Source organism: Neomonachus schauinslandi, chromosome 8 (genome assembly GCF_002201575.2).
Source record: "Neomonachus schauinslandi chromosome 8, ASM220157v2, whole genome shotgun sequence".
Classification (NCBI taxonomy): Eukaryota; Metazoa; Chordata; class Mammalia; order Carnivora; family Phocidae; genus Neomonachus; species Neomonachus schauinslandi.
Genome location: NC_058410.1, coordinates 7,616,764 through 7,630,704, shown reverse-complemented (window position 1 = coordinate 7,630,704; position 13,941 = coordinate 7,616,764). Strand labels below are relative to the sequence as shown.

General features: G+C 44.4%; 1 protein-coding gene across 1 annotated transcript in view; it reads left to right on the top strand.

The window, feature by feature from the left end:
- Positions 1-13,941, top strand: part of MAP3K4 (mitogen-activated protein kinase kinase kinase 4) — a 114,798-nt gene that overhangs the window by 77,459 nt on the left and 23,398 nt on the right. The window contains exons 6-13 of the mRNA XM_044917517.1: positions 2,462-2,619; positions 5,795-5,911; positions 7,364-7,463; positions 7,564-7,647; positions 8,817-9,083; positions 10,472-10,621; positions 12,594-12,755; positions 13,344-13,477. Of these exons, the coding sequence (XP_044773452.1) occupies positions 2,462-2,619; positions 5,795-5,911; positions 7,364-7,463; positions 7,564-7,647; positions 8,817-9,083; positions 10,472-10,621; positions 12,594-12,755; positions 13,344-13,477 (1,172 nt within the window). The remainder of the gene's footprint in view (positions 1-2,461; positions 2,620-5,794; positions 5,912-7,363; positions 7,464-7,563; positions 7,648-8,816; positions 9,084-10,471; positions 10,622-12,593; positions 12,756-13,343; positions 13,478-13,941) is intronic.

Sequence of the window (13,941 nt, the reverse complement as noted above, 5' to 3'; positions counted from 1 at the left end):
GCTTCACTTGGCCACCGCTAGGAAGGGGAGGACGGCATGTCACATGTGGGTGTGCATTTTTGGTATTGAGAAGATGAGGGATTTTATATCTAATGCCTTTTTTTCTTCGCTAGGAGGGATGAGATGTGTGAGGGTGGGCATTGGCCATTTGACAAAAATGGCAGAGTTTCAGACTGTGCTTGTAGGGAGAAGGAGAATGGCTTGGGTGGAGATACGAATATTACCAGACCGTACACCATGTGGTTGGGACGACATACAGAGCAGTGGCTCCTCCTGGTCCCATGACACTCGTGGCCCTCAGCTTCCTGAGTGCGGGCATGGGGCACGGGCTCGTCAGGCTCATCGTGCTTTGGGGTTTCGCAGGCAGGTGAGCTGAAGAGGAAGGGAGAGGTGGCAGGGTGTGGGGTGGTGGCCGCAGTGGCGTGGGGAGCGTGACCGTGTTGGCTCTAAGCTGAATAAGGGGGAAAGGGGGCGGAACAAGGGGGAGTGAGCTGGAGAGAGAAGAGAAAACGGTGCACTGGAGTTCAGGTAAGGATTAAATAAGAGAACAGTCACAGGGGTGGTGGTAGTTGAACAGAAAACTGGATGGAGGGGAGAAGGTTTTAGAATCAGTCTATTTGGATTGATGATTTGAGGCCTAGAGATGATTCCGTAATGATAAGATCTGGGGTGAAGCACAGTGTGGTGGCTGAGCCTGGGGCGGAGGGAAGACGATGTCAGATGTCGGAGTGTGTGACGAAGGATGACGGGCAGTTGGAAATCAGTAGGTGACACTATGAAGAAAGGGTTCGATGGTGTATCTGATGACTCAAATCTTAAAGGGGCAGGTGTTTCTTTTTTGTTTTGGTTTTAAATAAGACCGTAAGAGCAGTGGTTTGAAAGGCTCAGTGATGCACAGGACGATGCAAACTGTTTGCAGCCCGTGAAGTCCAGGGTCATACAGGCGCCCCGTGGCAGGGCTGTACGAGAGAAGGGCCACCCTCAGGAGACAGCCAGATTTAAGGGAGAGGAAGCAGCACTCCGAGAAGCCAGAGGACGGTCCTGGTCTCATATTTAAGAGATTTATTTCATTTGGTAAAGATGGCAAAACTGTAGGTTCCATTTACTCGGACACTGGTGTTCATAAGGGACCCGGACTGCAGATTCCCACCACACAGCCTGGCTGCTGGAGGCCCAGAAGCATCCAAAGACACAAAGGAAGACAGTTTTCTTGAAATACAGACCTGCAGTTTGCCTACTGAAAATTAGTACTGGATTTCAGAAAGTATTCATTCCAGCAAACCCTGAGACGTAGCCTGGGGAGGTAACTGAGATCTGAGACTAAATACAGAATCCTGTGAACCTCCGAGCAGAGAAAAAAGCAAGGCAGCTCCAGGTGTGAGGGGAGTGGGGACAGCGGGAGATGGGGCCAGCGTCAGGGCTCTTCGTTTGAACAACATGCAGCGTTCGAAAGTGGTGGAGGAGTAATGCCTTCAACGTCGCGGGGCAGAGAATGTGTTACTCAGGTATTTCATACTCATTCGAGTTGTCCTTTTGGTAAAAGAATCCATAGGCAGGGGGCGCCTGGCTGGCTCAGTTGGTTAAGCGACTGCCTTCGGCTCAGGTCATGATCCTGGAGTCCCGGGATCGAGTCCCGCATCAGGCTCCCTGCTCAGCGGGGAGCCTCCTTCTCCCTCTGACCCTACCCCCTCTCGTGTTCTCTCTCTCATTCTCTCTCTCTCGCTCTCGCTCTCAAATAAATAAATAAAATCTTTAAAAAAAAAAGAATCCATAGGCAGTGAGGGTTTGTAATCTAGCAGTTGGGACCCTATCTTGAGAAAAGCTGATGGATAGTGAAACCCTCTAGTAAGCAGCAGATACATCAAAATAAGGAGTTAGGAATGGGAAGGCTGTTGTTGTAGGACTTGTGGTGGACATAAACCCCACTTCAGAAAAACTGGGTATTTTGATTAGAAATCATAATTTATATGTCATAAATCTTGAAAAAAACTGTGTCATAGAAATCTGGGTGTCAGGAATGGATGGTGGGGAAAAGTGTGTTCATTCCCTCTCAACACGGAAGATATTGTCTGAAGTTAAAATAAGCAGTTAGACAAGTAAGAATCCCAACTTCTTAAAGGAATAATGTTCACGATATATTAATAATGAACATTTCTGGGTGCTATTATTTTGATTCTTTTTTTACTTCTGTGTACATGGTGAACATTTTATTTTGTTGGTAATTTAAAGAGATTGTAAATAATGTGTTAAGTTGCCGGGGAGTTGAGTTGTGCAGTTTAAGAGACATCTCCATTTGGACAGCAGTCCTGTGATGAAGATCTTGCTTCTCTCTGTGCTGTGTACTCAGGGCCCCCCTCCACCTGGCCCTTCTAATTTGTAGCTTCCAGGTTAACAGAGGTGAAAGCTGAGAGCTGCTGAGTTCCATTCTCAAATATCTCCCTTTATGTTTTTGTATTTTAAGGTGTATTTTGATTACATGAGAAGCTGGATCCAAATGCTGCAGCAGTTACCTCAAGCATCCCATAGTCTAAAAAACCTGTTAGAAGAAGAATGGAATTTCACCAAAGAAATAACCCATTACATCCGGGGAGGAGAAGCACAGGCTGGGAAACTTTTCTGGTAGGAACTCTTGTGCTCCTGAGTGCGCCTGCTGGCCCGTTTGCCTGTTCAGTTATGTGCACATGACAACCAGTCCTGTGTGTGTGTGTGCGCCTCTCCCCCAGGTTTTGGGGTCCTTTGAGTGAGGGTGCTCAGTAGGGGGGCGGGTTGCCCTGTGGGGACATTTGGCAATGTCTGGAAACAGTTTTGATTGTGATGACTGGGAGGTCCGACTGATTAGAGGACAAGGACACAGCTAAACATCATGCAATGCACAGGACAGCCCCCCAAACCAAACATTATCCACCCAAAATGTCAGTTTGGAAGTTGAGAAACCCTGCCTTAGTGTCAACCCTCTTAGGCCTCCGAAGAGTAGAACAGGCCTGTAGTCTCGGTGTGGGGACATGGAGAACCCAAGGTGTGCATTTCCCGAGATTGTTTTAGTGTGTTCTGCTAATCACGGAATCTCCTTATGAGGCACAGGTTAGAAACGTAAACAGAGGAAAACCCTGAGGGAGGGGAGTGTGGTCACTGGTGTGTGTTTGGAAATGGCTGTCTCTTACTGGGGAGCTGAACGCTGATGGTGGGGTGCCCCTCCCCGCCGCCTGACCCCTCGGCTGTCGTCGGTGGTTGCTGCCTCATCCGCCAGTGTAGTTCTGTCTCCTTTCTGTGCGTCCCTCGCACCTGGCCTGGAGCAGCTTTCCCTCCCTCGTGTGTATTCTCCAGGGCCTCTGCTCACCTGGCTCTTTTCCAGCTGCAGAGGCGCATTGTCGTCGACTCCGCCATCTCTGTCCCCTGCTCAGGACCTAGGCTCCCCCTTCTGCCCTAACCACCCATCTTCTTCACGTCCTCGTCGCATCCTCTCCGCCTGTGTTTCCAGTGAGCTGTGAGCTTGCTCTTTCCCAGACCTCTCCAGCCCTTCAGGCCCTGACTCCCCATGCATCTGCCTTTCCTGTTCAGGTTGCTTCCCGGAGTCAGCCTTCTGAAGAAGTGCCTTCCCTGCCCATTTCAGCATCTCGCCTTCTCTCAATCTCCTGTCATTCGGCTTGGCCTGCCGTTTATTTTGTTAGCACTTTGTGTCTCCAGGCTGGCCCGCCTGCAGAAGAGATTGTTTTAAAGGTCACTGTTCATTTGCGCTACAAATTCAAGTGATGGGATTTCACCGCGTCCCCTTTTCCTCCTGTCAGTCTCCTTGTTTCTGTCTGTTGCTCGTCCTTCAGGTCGAGCGGTGGGGGCTCTGGCCTTGGCCTGCACCAGCCTTGCTCTGAGCAGCTCCCGAGCTTTCCACGCCCCGCTGAGGGACTGGCCCCTGGTGCGGCTCTCGCTCGGCTGAGCCGAGCACAGCACCCGTCTCCTTCACATGCTGTTCCACCCAGGCTCCATCAGTCTCCCAGTGATCCCTAATTGCTTTCTTTGTCTCACACACTACCTCTGATCCTTCGGGAAAGATCCAGAATTTGACCCCTATGCACCACTTCCCGTTGCCGCTCTTCCCAGGCTGTTACTTCTCACATGACTGCAGGCGCTCTCCAGGAGTCTCTGCTCAGCTCTTCGTCCCTTTGGTCTGTTCTCAACACCACAGCCAGTGACCTCGTTCAGATGCACCTCAGGCCATTTTTTCCTCTGTTCCAAATACTCCACAGCTTCCCTGCTTCCTCAGTGAAAGCCAGAGCTCCTGAACATGGCCCCTCAGGCCGGGCACAGTCTGACTTGTCACTAAACCTCTGTGCTCTTCCCCTCCCTGGCTCTCCTGGACATGCTGCACAGCTGCAGTGGCCCTTGATTGTGTCCCCAGGCGGGGCATGCTCCTGCCTCGGGTCCTTTGCACTTGGTGGTCCCTCTGTTAGACTGCTCTTCCCCAAATACTTTCATGACCCATTTTGCACTCCCTTTAGGTCTTTGTCTTAATGTCATCTTCCCCATATTTAACATGGAAATTCCTACTCACGAGCACTTCTGAGTTCCCTTTCCTGTTTTATTTCTCTCCATAGCACTTAACAATATCTGAACTATATCTTTTCCTTTTTTATTTCTTGTTTTTTCCTCTATTCACTGGAGGGATTTTTATCTGTTCTGCTCCCTGCTGCTTAGTACATAACCAGTACTCAGTATTTGTGGAGTAAACCCTTCATGGATATCCTTGTACACTATTGTTCTTGAAAATGGGTTTGTAATCAGGTCACTTTCCCACTCAGTTGCTTTTAAAGCCTGGCCTCTTCGCCCACCGGACGGAGGTCAGGCAGTTAGCATGACACGCAAGGCCTTCCACCGCGTGGCCCCAGCGTACTTTCTCGGTCTTATTCCACCACCTCTCTGCTCCTTTCACATTGTGCAATTTCTTTTCACAACCAGGCCTCTTGCTTAACACATCTTCATGCCTTTTGATCATATCCATTGTTCTTCCTGGACTTTCCTTCCCCTCCTCCATTCCCTTCCTGCCAGAGCCTCTCTTCCCATTGCTGATCTCTGGGTTCCTTTCTGCATTGCCTGCAGGCCCAGTGCAGCCAGCCCTTTGGCTGGGTTTGGTCTCTCTCCTCTGACGAGTCCTCCAACACCGTTGTTGTGCTTACCTGCTCTCTTTGACTAGCTAGAAGCTCCTTTCCTTCAGTGAAGAGGTCAGTAAGCTGCTGCCGAATCTTTACTACACTCATTTAGATTTGTTTTGTACACTCGGGTTTACATTTTAACCCTAGCATTTAGATTGTGTACTCAACGAGAAGCATCGGCCGTAGGGAACGTTTCATGTGGGTGGATGATGAAAAGCTAATTGTGAGGGAAATTTGTAAAAATAGTTGCATTTAAGAAATTCACTTTGTTTTCTTCTTCCATCATTTAGTTTATTAAGCTTTTAAAAACAGCTTGTCTTAGATATATATTTGGGGCCATTTTATACCATTTTGGACATTTAAGATGAAAATTACACTTATATGATAATTACATAGCTGCTCTGAATATAATTTAAGGTTTTAAGGTCTATGATAAAACCATGGAAATAGAACAAAGATAGATACTTGCCTGTATATGGGAGAGTTCCTCTTTTTCACATTCATGATTTTATAGTAAAGAAAAATTCTCACTATTGTTGATTTTCAAACTATTAAAACAGTAGATGACCCTTTCAGTGTCTTATTCAAGAATTAGAATGAGTGAGGACCGTTTTTCTTCCCTGGTTTACTTTCATGTTCTTGTTCCCTAGTGACATCGCGGGGATGCTACTGAAGTCGACTGGAAGTTTTTTAGAGTTCGGCTTGCAGGAGAGCTGTGCAGAGTTCTGGACCAGTGCTGACGACAGCAATGCCTCAGATGAAATCAGGTGCGGCCCCACTCCTTTCCTTCCCATTCCTTACTTCACAGAGTTCTGCTTGTGGCGATGAGTCTAGAATGGGCCCTGTTCAAACCCACCCACGTTGGACCTTAGTAGAGGTCTACCATAGTAGACCTAAAGACTTCTATTTATTACTGTCTTATCTTTTCGTGTGCTTGCTTAGGATTTTCTGTGAAATTTTCTTGGAAGGTGAACTTAGAATTTAGTTAGCCTAATGAAAATAGTGTCTTTAGAGAAAGGGAGAGAGAGTGTAAGTTGACTAAAAATGAGTAGAGAGAATTCATCCCTGTGTCCTAGAATGTGTCTAATTAAATAATTATGTTTCTGTCTTCCCCCCACCTCCGTAGCAGTCCATTAATACATTTAATTGACACTTGGCACATTGTTATCGTTTTTATGTATGGCTTATTCCTTCTGTTCAACTTTAAGCTTGAGTACGGGAAACAATGGCTTACGCATCTATTGCATTTCCTCTACTTCCGTGAGATAGTATTCAGGTTGGACCAGGTTAAATTGCTGTTTTTGTGGCAATATCAGCCATACAGCTATTTTGTGGCCAATTACGAGCAATATCATATGATTCAACCTTAGGAAATGCTCAGGGGGAGCTGACTTCTCTAGAGCTGAAATGTTTTCTCTCACCATCCAAAATTTGATGAGAAACACATTTTGGGTTTCAGAGCACCTGAGATATCATCATGCCAGGGTTAAAGCAAGATGTATCCACACAGATTCTTACCTGGGACAGTGCTGAATAGCTGAGAGTCGGTTTGTAGAAGGTCCTGCAGTTCTGAGAGCCAACGCGGTGAATTCCGGATAAGCAGGGAGAATTGGAGATCTAAGATGGGGAACTGGAGAATGGCCCTGATGATGCTCTGGTTGTTTGCTAGCGGTGGGTCTAAGCGGTGGGCTCGTGGGCAGTGTGATGGGGCTGGCTCCTCCTGGCCCCAGTGAGCCGAGGGGCAACCGCACACATCTCTTCTCTAGTCAGCGCTCAGTGCTGTCACACTGGGGGCCTGCGGGCAGCGATGATGCGAGTATTTACACCACAGAAATCTCCAAACACCACATAAGGCAGTTCTTTGAGGGGAGCCAGTTGGTAAACAGTCAACAGCCCACCACTGCACGGATATATTCCTTTTTAGTAAGATCCTGAGCTGGGAGTCAATGTAAGAACTTTATCTCAAACTCCAAGAAGTTATTATGGGGAAATCTTTAGAAAATCAAGCTTACTGTTATTTGAAGGTTATTGTATGTGCCTTATTTATTTGAAGAATACAAGCACTTTCTGGAAAACCACCAGAGAGCAAGCTTCTGAGTATTTCAAGTACATTCTCCATAATTGCTTGTTCCCATTTATCCAATTTGCTTCATCTTTATTGCTGTTTATTTCTTGATGTACTCTAATGTACTCTAACTGGATTTCAATCATCTTGGCAGGAGATCTGTTATAGAGATTAGTCGAGCACTGAAGGAACTCTTTCATGAAGCTAGAGAAAGAGCCTCCAAGGCACTTGGATTTGCTAAAATGTTGAGAAAGGTGAGTTAACAATCCCAACTGATTTTTTTAAAGTTTTTATTTTACCTTATTTTTTTTAAAAGCTAACCCTAAAGAAGTTTCTTTGTAACTGTGATCCTAGGACCTGGAAATAGCAGCAGAGTTCATACTTTCAGCCCCAGTTAGAGACCTTCTGGATGTTCTGAAATCAAAACAGTATGTTAAGGTAAATATTAAAGATGGTGTAATTGGAATATTTTGCCTTTCCTGTTTTTCTCTTCTCTTCGTGGTCCAGATAGTAAATATTTTAGGCTTTGCTGGCTATATATTGATCCCAGTAATAAGACTTTCTCATAATTTCTCAATGAAATAAGCAGAAAAACAAAGTTTTTCATACTAACTTGCTTTTAGAATGCAGATAAAATAACCAAATATTTATTCATACTATTTATTAAAATTAGTTACACATGTATTTAAAATAATGTATCTAAAATAGTAATGTAAAATAATAAAATAATAATTGATTTTTTTGAAGATTTTATTCATTTGAGAGGGAGGGAGAGCGTGCACATGTGCACCTGGGTGGGGGAGGGGTAGAGGGAGAAGGAGAAGCAGGGAGCCGCTGCGGGGCTCCATCCCAGGAGCCCGGGATCATGACCTGGGCTGAAGGCAGACGCTTAACCACTGAGCCCTCCAGGCGCCCCTAATAATTGATTTTTAAGTCATCGTTTTGTTTTTACCCTCACATTTTCTGAAACAGTTCAGATTTTTTACAGGAACTTTGGCCATCAGTGCCCAACTCGTCACTGGAGCCCCTTTTGGAGTCCTCATCTTTACTACCATTTAAGTTGTTTGAGATTATAGATTATAGATTCTGTGTATGATATTGTTACTGGAAATTTTATCCCAGGCCCACAGTTTTATCCCACCTGCAGTTGTTTGTGATTTGCACAACAGTATCACATATGTGTTCCTTATTAAAATGATCTTTAAAAGGCTTCTTATGATGCCCCCACCAAGAATGATTAGTGAATCTGTATTAACATTTTTTGCCTTTTTACCGAGTCAGGTGACTTTCTGTAAGCATCACAAAGTAGCATCAGTTGAGGTTGTTTCAGGCTGCAGTTCCTCCCCTAAAGGGTGTTTTCTTGCTTCTTGAAAATAAAGCAGCTGGAGGATGCCCAGTGAGTGGAGAAGCCTTCCCAGGCCTCCAGCACAGCACTCCCGTGCCCCTCCGCATCCTCCTCCAGTCACATGGGACTGGGCCCCTTGCAATGCCCTCAGTGCTGGCCTTCCCCACACCTACTTGTCTTTTTCTAGTTTTATGTATTTTAAATAAATTTTTGTAACATGTGACATTCCCTAATCTCAGACTTTGGATCGTTTCTTCTGCAGGTACAGATTCCTGGCTTAGAAAACTTGCAAGTGTTTGTTCCAGACACTCTTGCTGCGGAGAAGAGCATTATTTTGCAGCTACTCAATGCAGCCGCGGGAAAGGACTGCTCCAAAGAGTCAGATGATGTCCTGATCGACGCCTATCTCCTGCTAACCAAGCACAGCGATCGTGCTCGGGACTCGGAAGATAGCTGGGCCACGTGGGAGGCACAGCCCGTCAAAATTGTGCCTCAGGCCGAGACTGTTGATACCCTGAGAAGCATGCAGGTGTGTGTCACTTCCAGGTCCCATGGCCACTACTTCCACCCCTACCTTGAAGTAGTATTATTTACTTAAAATATTTTTAGGAAAAATAAATTATTAGCAGCTTCTGAATGATTGCTTTAACCGCCATAGTCGTCTCAACTGTGGACTTCCCCAAAATATGCCTCGCTCTTTTAAAAATTTTGTATCACAAGTTGTACCAAAATATTCCTTCAAATTCTGTAAGTATGTTAAATTATCCTGGAATATTTGAAATATTTATATCTTAGTTCAGTCGTGATCTGTATGCTCATGATCTAAAAGGAATTATCTCCCTCATTTAATTTGTAATTCAGAAATTCTACTTCTTCAGGTACTCTGGTTTACTTGCTGTTAGTTAACATTTTTGTAGTAGAGGCTATTACCTACTCACCCAGCAGGGATCCCGTGATGATTTGTGTAACTCAATTAAAACCCGTAAGAAGCCTCTTCACGTTCTCTTTGTTGACATCGAGACAGTGGTGGTGAATGCTCGCATGCACCTCAGACTCAGCCTGGCCAGCATTGAACGCACTGGCTTACTGTGCTCTTGAGTCCACACGATCTGCTCTTCCGCTCATGTTCCCTGTCTCAGCGAGTGGTGCTCTGGCCACTCAGTTGTTGAAACCAGAATGTGACAGTTAATATAAACTAATCCTTTTACCGTTCCAGTTCGTCCGCAGCCCTAACACACCCGGAGCATTTCTAGTCAATGACACTTTGTCTGCAGCCCAGAGCCCCTGCCGTGGTCAGACTTTGTCATCTGGCTCCTGGCCTAGTGCATTGTCTCAATTTTAGTTTCCCTGCTTCCAGCCTCACCTTCCCTCCTCCAGGTCTGTGTGTGTGTTTGTTTGGGTGCTTTGAGAATGATCATTATAATAGTAACTCTGGTCATATCACACACACTTCTATGCAAAATACTGCAGTGACTCTGTCACTTAAAAAGATACTAAATTCTCAATTTTGTCTGTTTCATGGAAGGCCACTCCTCTCACCTTGTTTTATTCCTGCATTTTCCAGCCTCACAGACTGCTCACATACACACACATGCATACACACACACACACACTCACACGCACACTGCTATAGGAGTCTGAGTTACTTGCAGTTCTAGGATGTTTCAGAGACCCCATGCCTGCACAGTTCCATGGGATTCTTCAGCGTTGTGTGGAAGACCTCAGACAGTAGCGCCCACTGCGGTGTGTGGCTCCCGTGGCAGGGAGTAGCTCTGCTTGAAAACTGCTTTCTGATCTGGGGCTTACTGGCCTGGTGGCCCTGACGAGTTTGCCATTGTTTTCGGACTAGGGGTTGACCTAGAATGGGAAACGGTGAGTGGGTCTGTTTTTAAGCCCTGTGCTTGATTCTCCTCCCAGGTGGATCATCTTTTACTAGTGGTCATGCAGTCTGCGCATCTCACCAGCCAGAGAAAAGCTTTCCAGCAGTCCATCGAGGGACTCATGACTCTCCGCCAGGAGCAGACGTCCAGTCAGCCGGTCATCGCCAGAGCTTTGCAGCAGCTAAAGGTACGTCACCGCCACCTCCGCCTGAGCCCCTTGATTTGTGTGTGGAGGTGACACTCTGGAGGCATCTGTGTGCGACAGTGTCATCCCAGCCGAGGGACCTGAAGTCTTACGTGGTCCTTACTGTTCTCCCTCTTCCCGGTTCCCATTGTCCCATGTCTTCACTAAAACCTCCCAGATCTTTCTTGGAACCATAGAATGTTGGAATTGGAAGGGATAGAAATTTGACCAGTTATGTGACTTCTGAATGGCCACATGGTTGGTTAGTAGCCAAGTTGATACTGGAATTTAGGTCTCTTCACTCCTAATCCAGGTTTCTTTCTTCTTTAGCAATTACGAGTATTTGCTAGAGGTACTCCAAATCAGTAATGTGTAACCTAAAAGAAGATTTATTTCTTCTTTTATTTAACTGATAATTCAGCCAAATTAAATGCAGTAGAGAAAGCCGGTTGTAGACAGGCATTAGGCCTTCAGAGTTCAGGTCAAGCCAGAGCCTCACCTTCTTTTCTCATTATTTCCTGTTTTCACCACCTCTACCTTGTCTTCCATTCATCAGTCTTGGTCTGATCCATGCTTTTCCATGGGCCATCAGTTATGCCTTCTTTGTCACATTAAGGCTTGACTTCTTGAAGAAGAAGCACTTCTTGAAACTATAAGTAGTTTGATAAGCATTTGTTTCTTCTGTCAGTCTGACTTGTCTCATTCACCTAGAAACACGTTCTCTCATCGATTGCCATCCCACTCGAATGCCAGTGCAGGGCACTTTTTCTTTTCTTTTAGTTTGAGCCAATGAACTCTGGAGAGTGCAAAATTATATAAGATATTGATTATTCTTGAGTGTAAGGAATTCTTGAGCGTCTCTCCTCCTGAGCAGGGAGACATTGGATCCTCCTGGTCGCATCTGGAGTTGCCACAATGGAGGCATTTCAGCTTGGAGGATTTCAGAAGATACAAACTGGGAAGGAACATTTGGGCATCAGTGTCCCTGGGTCAGGGTACTGGGAATGCTCGCTGAATATCAAATAGTCTGATTTGGCTAGATCTTGGTGTGTACAGTGGAAAGTTGTGGGAGATAAGGCTGGTAAAATCAGGTGGGCAAAAATCAGGCTATTGAGAGGTTTTGGATTTTATCTTTTCTAAGTCTCAGAGTAGTAGTTGAATATTTAGGAAGAATATTTTGGAAAAGTCTGTAGGGGGATAGCCCAATGGAGACCATATGTACATACGTGTGTGTTGAAGGGTGAGAGGAAGGGGTCCGATTTGGAGTGATTGTAGTCCTGCTTAGGGAAACAACAGAGCATGAACTAGGACAAGGTTTTCCAACCTCTGCAATATTGACGTGTTGGGTCAATAATTCTTTGTTTTGGGGAGTTGTCCTGTTTTGTAGGATGTTTAGCAGCATCTCTGATCTCTACACACTAGATGCCAATAGATTTCACACCCTATCTCCACAAGTTTTGACAACCAAAAGAGGCATTGCCCTTGGGTAATGTCCCCTTGGGTAAAATGCCCCCTTGGGTAAAATCGACCCTGACTGACACCCCAACTGAGAACCCCTGAACTAGGGAGTGTCAGGGAGATAACGAAGGACGATACAGACTTCCTGTTGGATTGAAATCCTATTCGACTGAAGTCATACTTTAGCAACTGCCAAGGGGGAAAAAGCAGCTGGTGGTTGATATGCAAAATATTAAAGATGAAAGCATCTTATAGGAATTAGGCATTATCATTTTAAATGGATTTTTTCCCTCTTGTATTTCATAAGATGTTAAAGAATACCTAATACAGATAAAAACAAACTAAATAAATAAATAAATAACACATTTCCTTTATTTTTGAATGACCAAAATAAATATGGCCAAAATGTATTGCAATGATTAGTATCTGTGATGATGAAAGAAATCTTCCTCTAAAATACAGTTAAGTATTAGGTGATTTGCTTTGTTTGGATTAATTATGGTTTGGGACTCTTTAGAATGATGCACTAGAGCTTTGCAACAGAATAAGTGATGCCATTGACCGAGTGGACCACATGTTCACTTCAGAATTTGATGCTGAAGTTGATGAATCTGAGTCTGTCACGTTACAGCAGTACTACCGAGAAGCAATGATTCAGGGCTACAACTTTGGGTTCGAGGTAGGTACAAAAGAAGAGGAAAAGCACAGTGTAACCTCACAGTTGCTCTCTAACTTACCTACCAAAAGTATGAGGAATCTTGTACAGCAAATCAAGAATGTCATCTTACCCACTGCAGAGTATCAGAAATGTTGGTTTCCTTTTAAATTGTCAGATAGTTGTCCAGTTTTTATTTTGTGCTAACAGCTTTCTACTTCCATTTTAAAACCTTCTTTAAGAGATGTTTAGTATCATAAGAGTACATTTGTAATTTAAACTTATGAGTAAAACATTGGTGAAACTGCATTTTAAGACATTGCATTATCTTTAACTCTTCACATTTTTTCTTTTTTATTATGTTCAATTAGCCAACATAGAGTACATCATTAGTTTTTGTTGTAATGTTCAACGATGAGCACTGGGTGTTATATGCAACTAATGAATCGTTGAACTCTTCATATTCTTGAAAATATCTGTTTTAATTGGATTTTGCTTTTTGTTTATAGAAAAATGGTATTTTATGAAACAGATGTGGCATTGGTAGTGTTTAGATATTTGTATAATCATTACTTTCCTCTTAATTTTGATATACACAAAATCTTCTTACAGTATCATAAAGAAGTTGTTCGTTTGATGTCTGGAGAGTTTAGACAGAAGATAGGAGACAAATATATAAGCTTTGCCCGGAAATGGATGAACTATGTCCTAACTAAATGTGAGAGTGGTCGAGGTACAAGACCCAGGTAAGGACCAAGTAGATGTATCCTAGAACTGCAAGTAACTCAGTACTCCTGCTACAGAGAGAGAGAGAGAGAGAGAGAGAGAGTGAATGTTGGAGCAGCCTGTGAAGCTGGAAAATGCAGGAATAAGAGAGGGATGTGGGAATGGTAGTATTTCATGTGTATATTTTATGTGAGATTGCTGAGCAGATGACACAAAAAGGGGCATCTTGAAGTCTTTGATGATAGGATTTTGCTTTGTTGTGTTTTTAAATGAAACTGTTAACGCAGAAAACCCCATAATTTTTGGAAAACTTAAAAAGTTCCATAATGAGTTAACTTTAGGGGAGCTCACATTCTCCCTGGACACGTCTTCCTGATTGCTAATTTTTTTCCCTCCCTCATGCAATTTAAGCCTTTTATGAATGTAAATGGAAACAATTTGGTAACCAGTTCCTTTACTAAGAAGCTGTTTGTCCTTTTTTCTC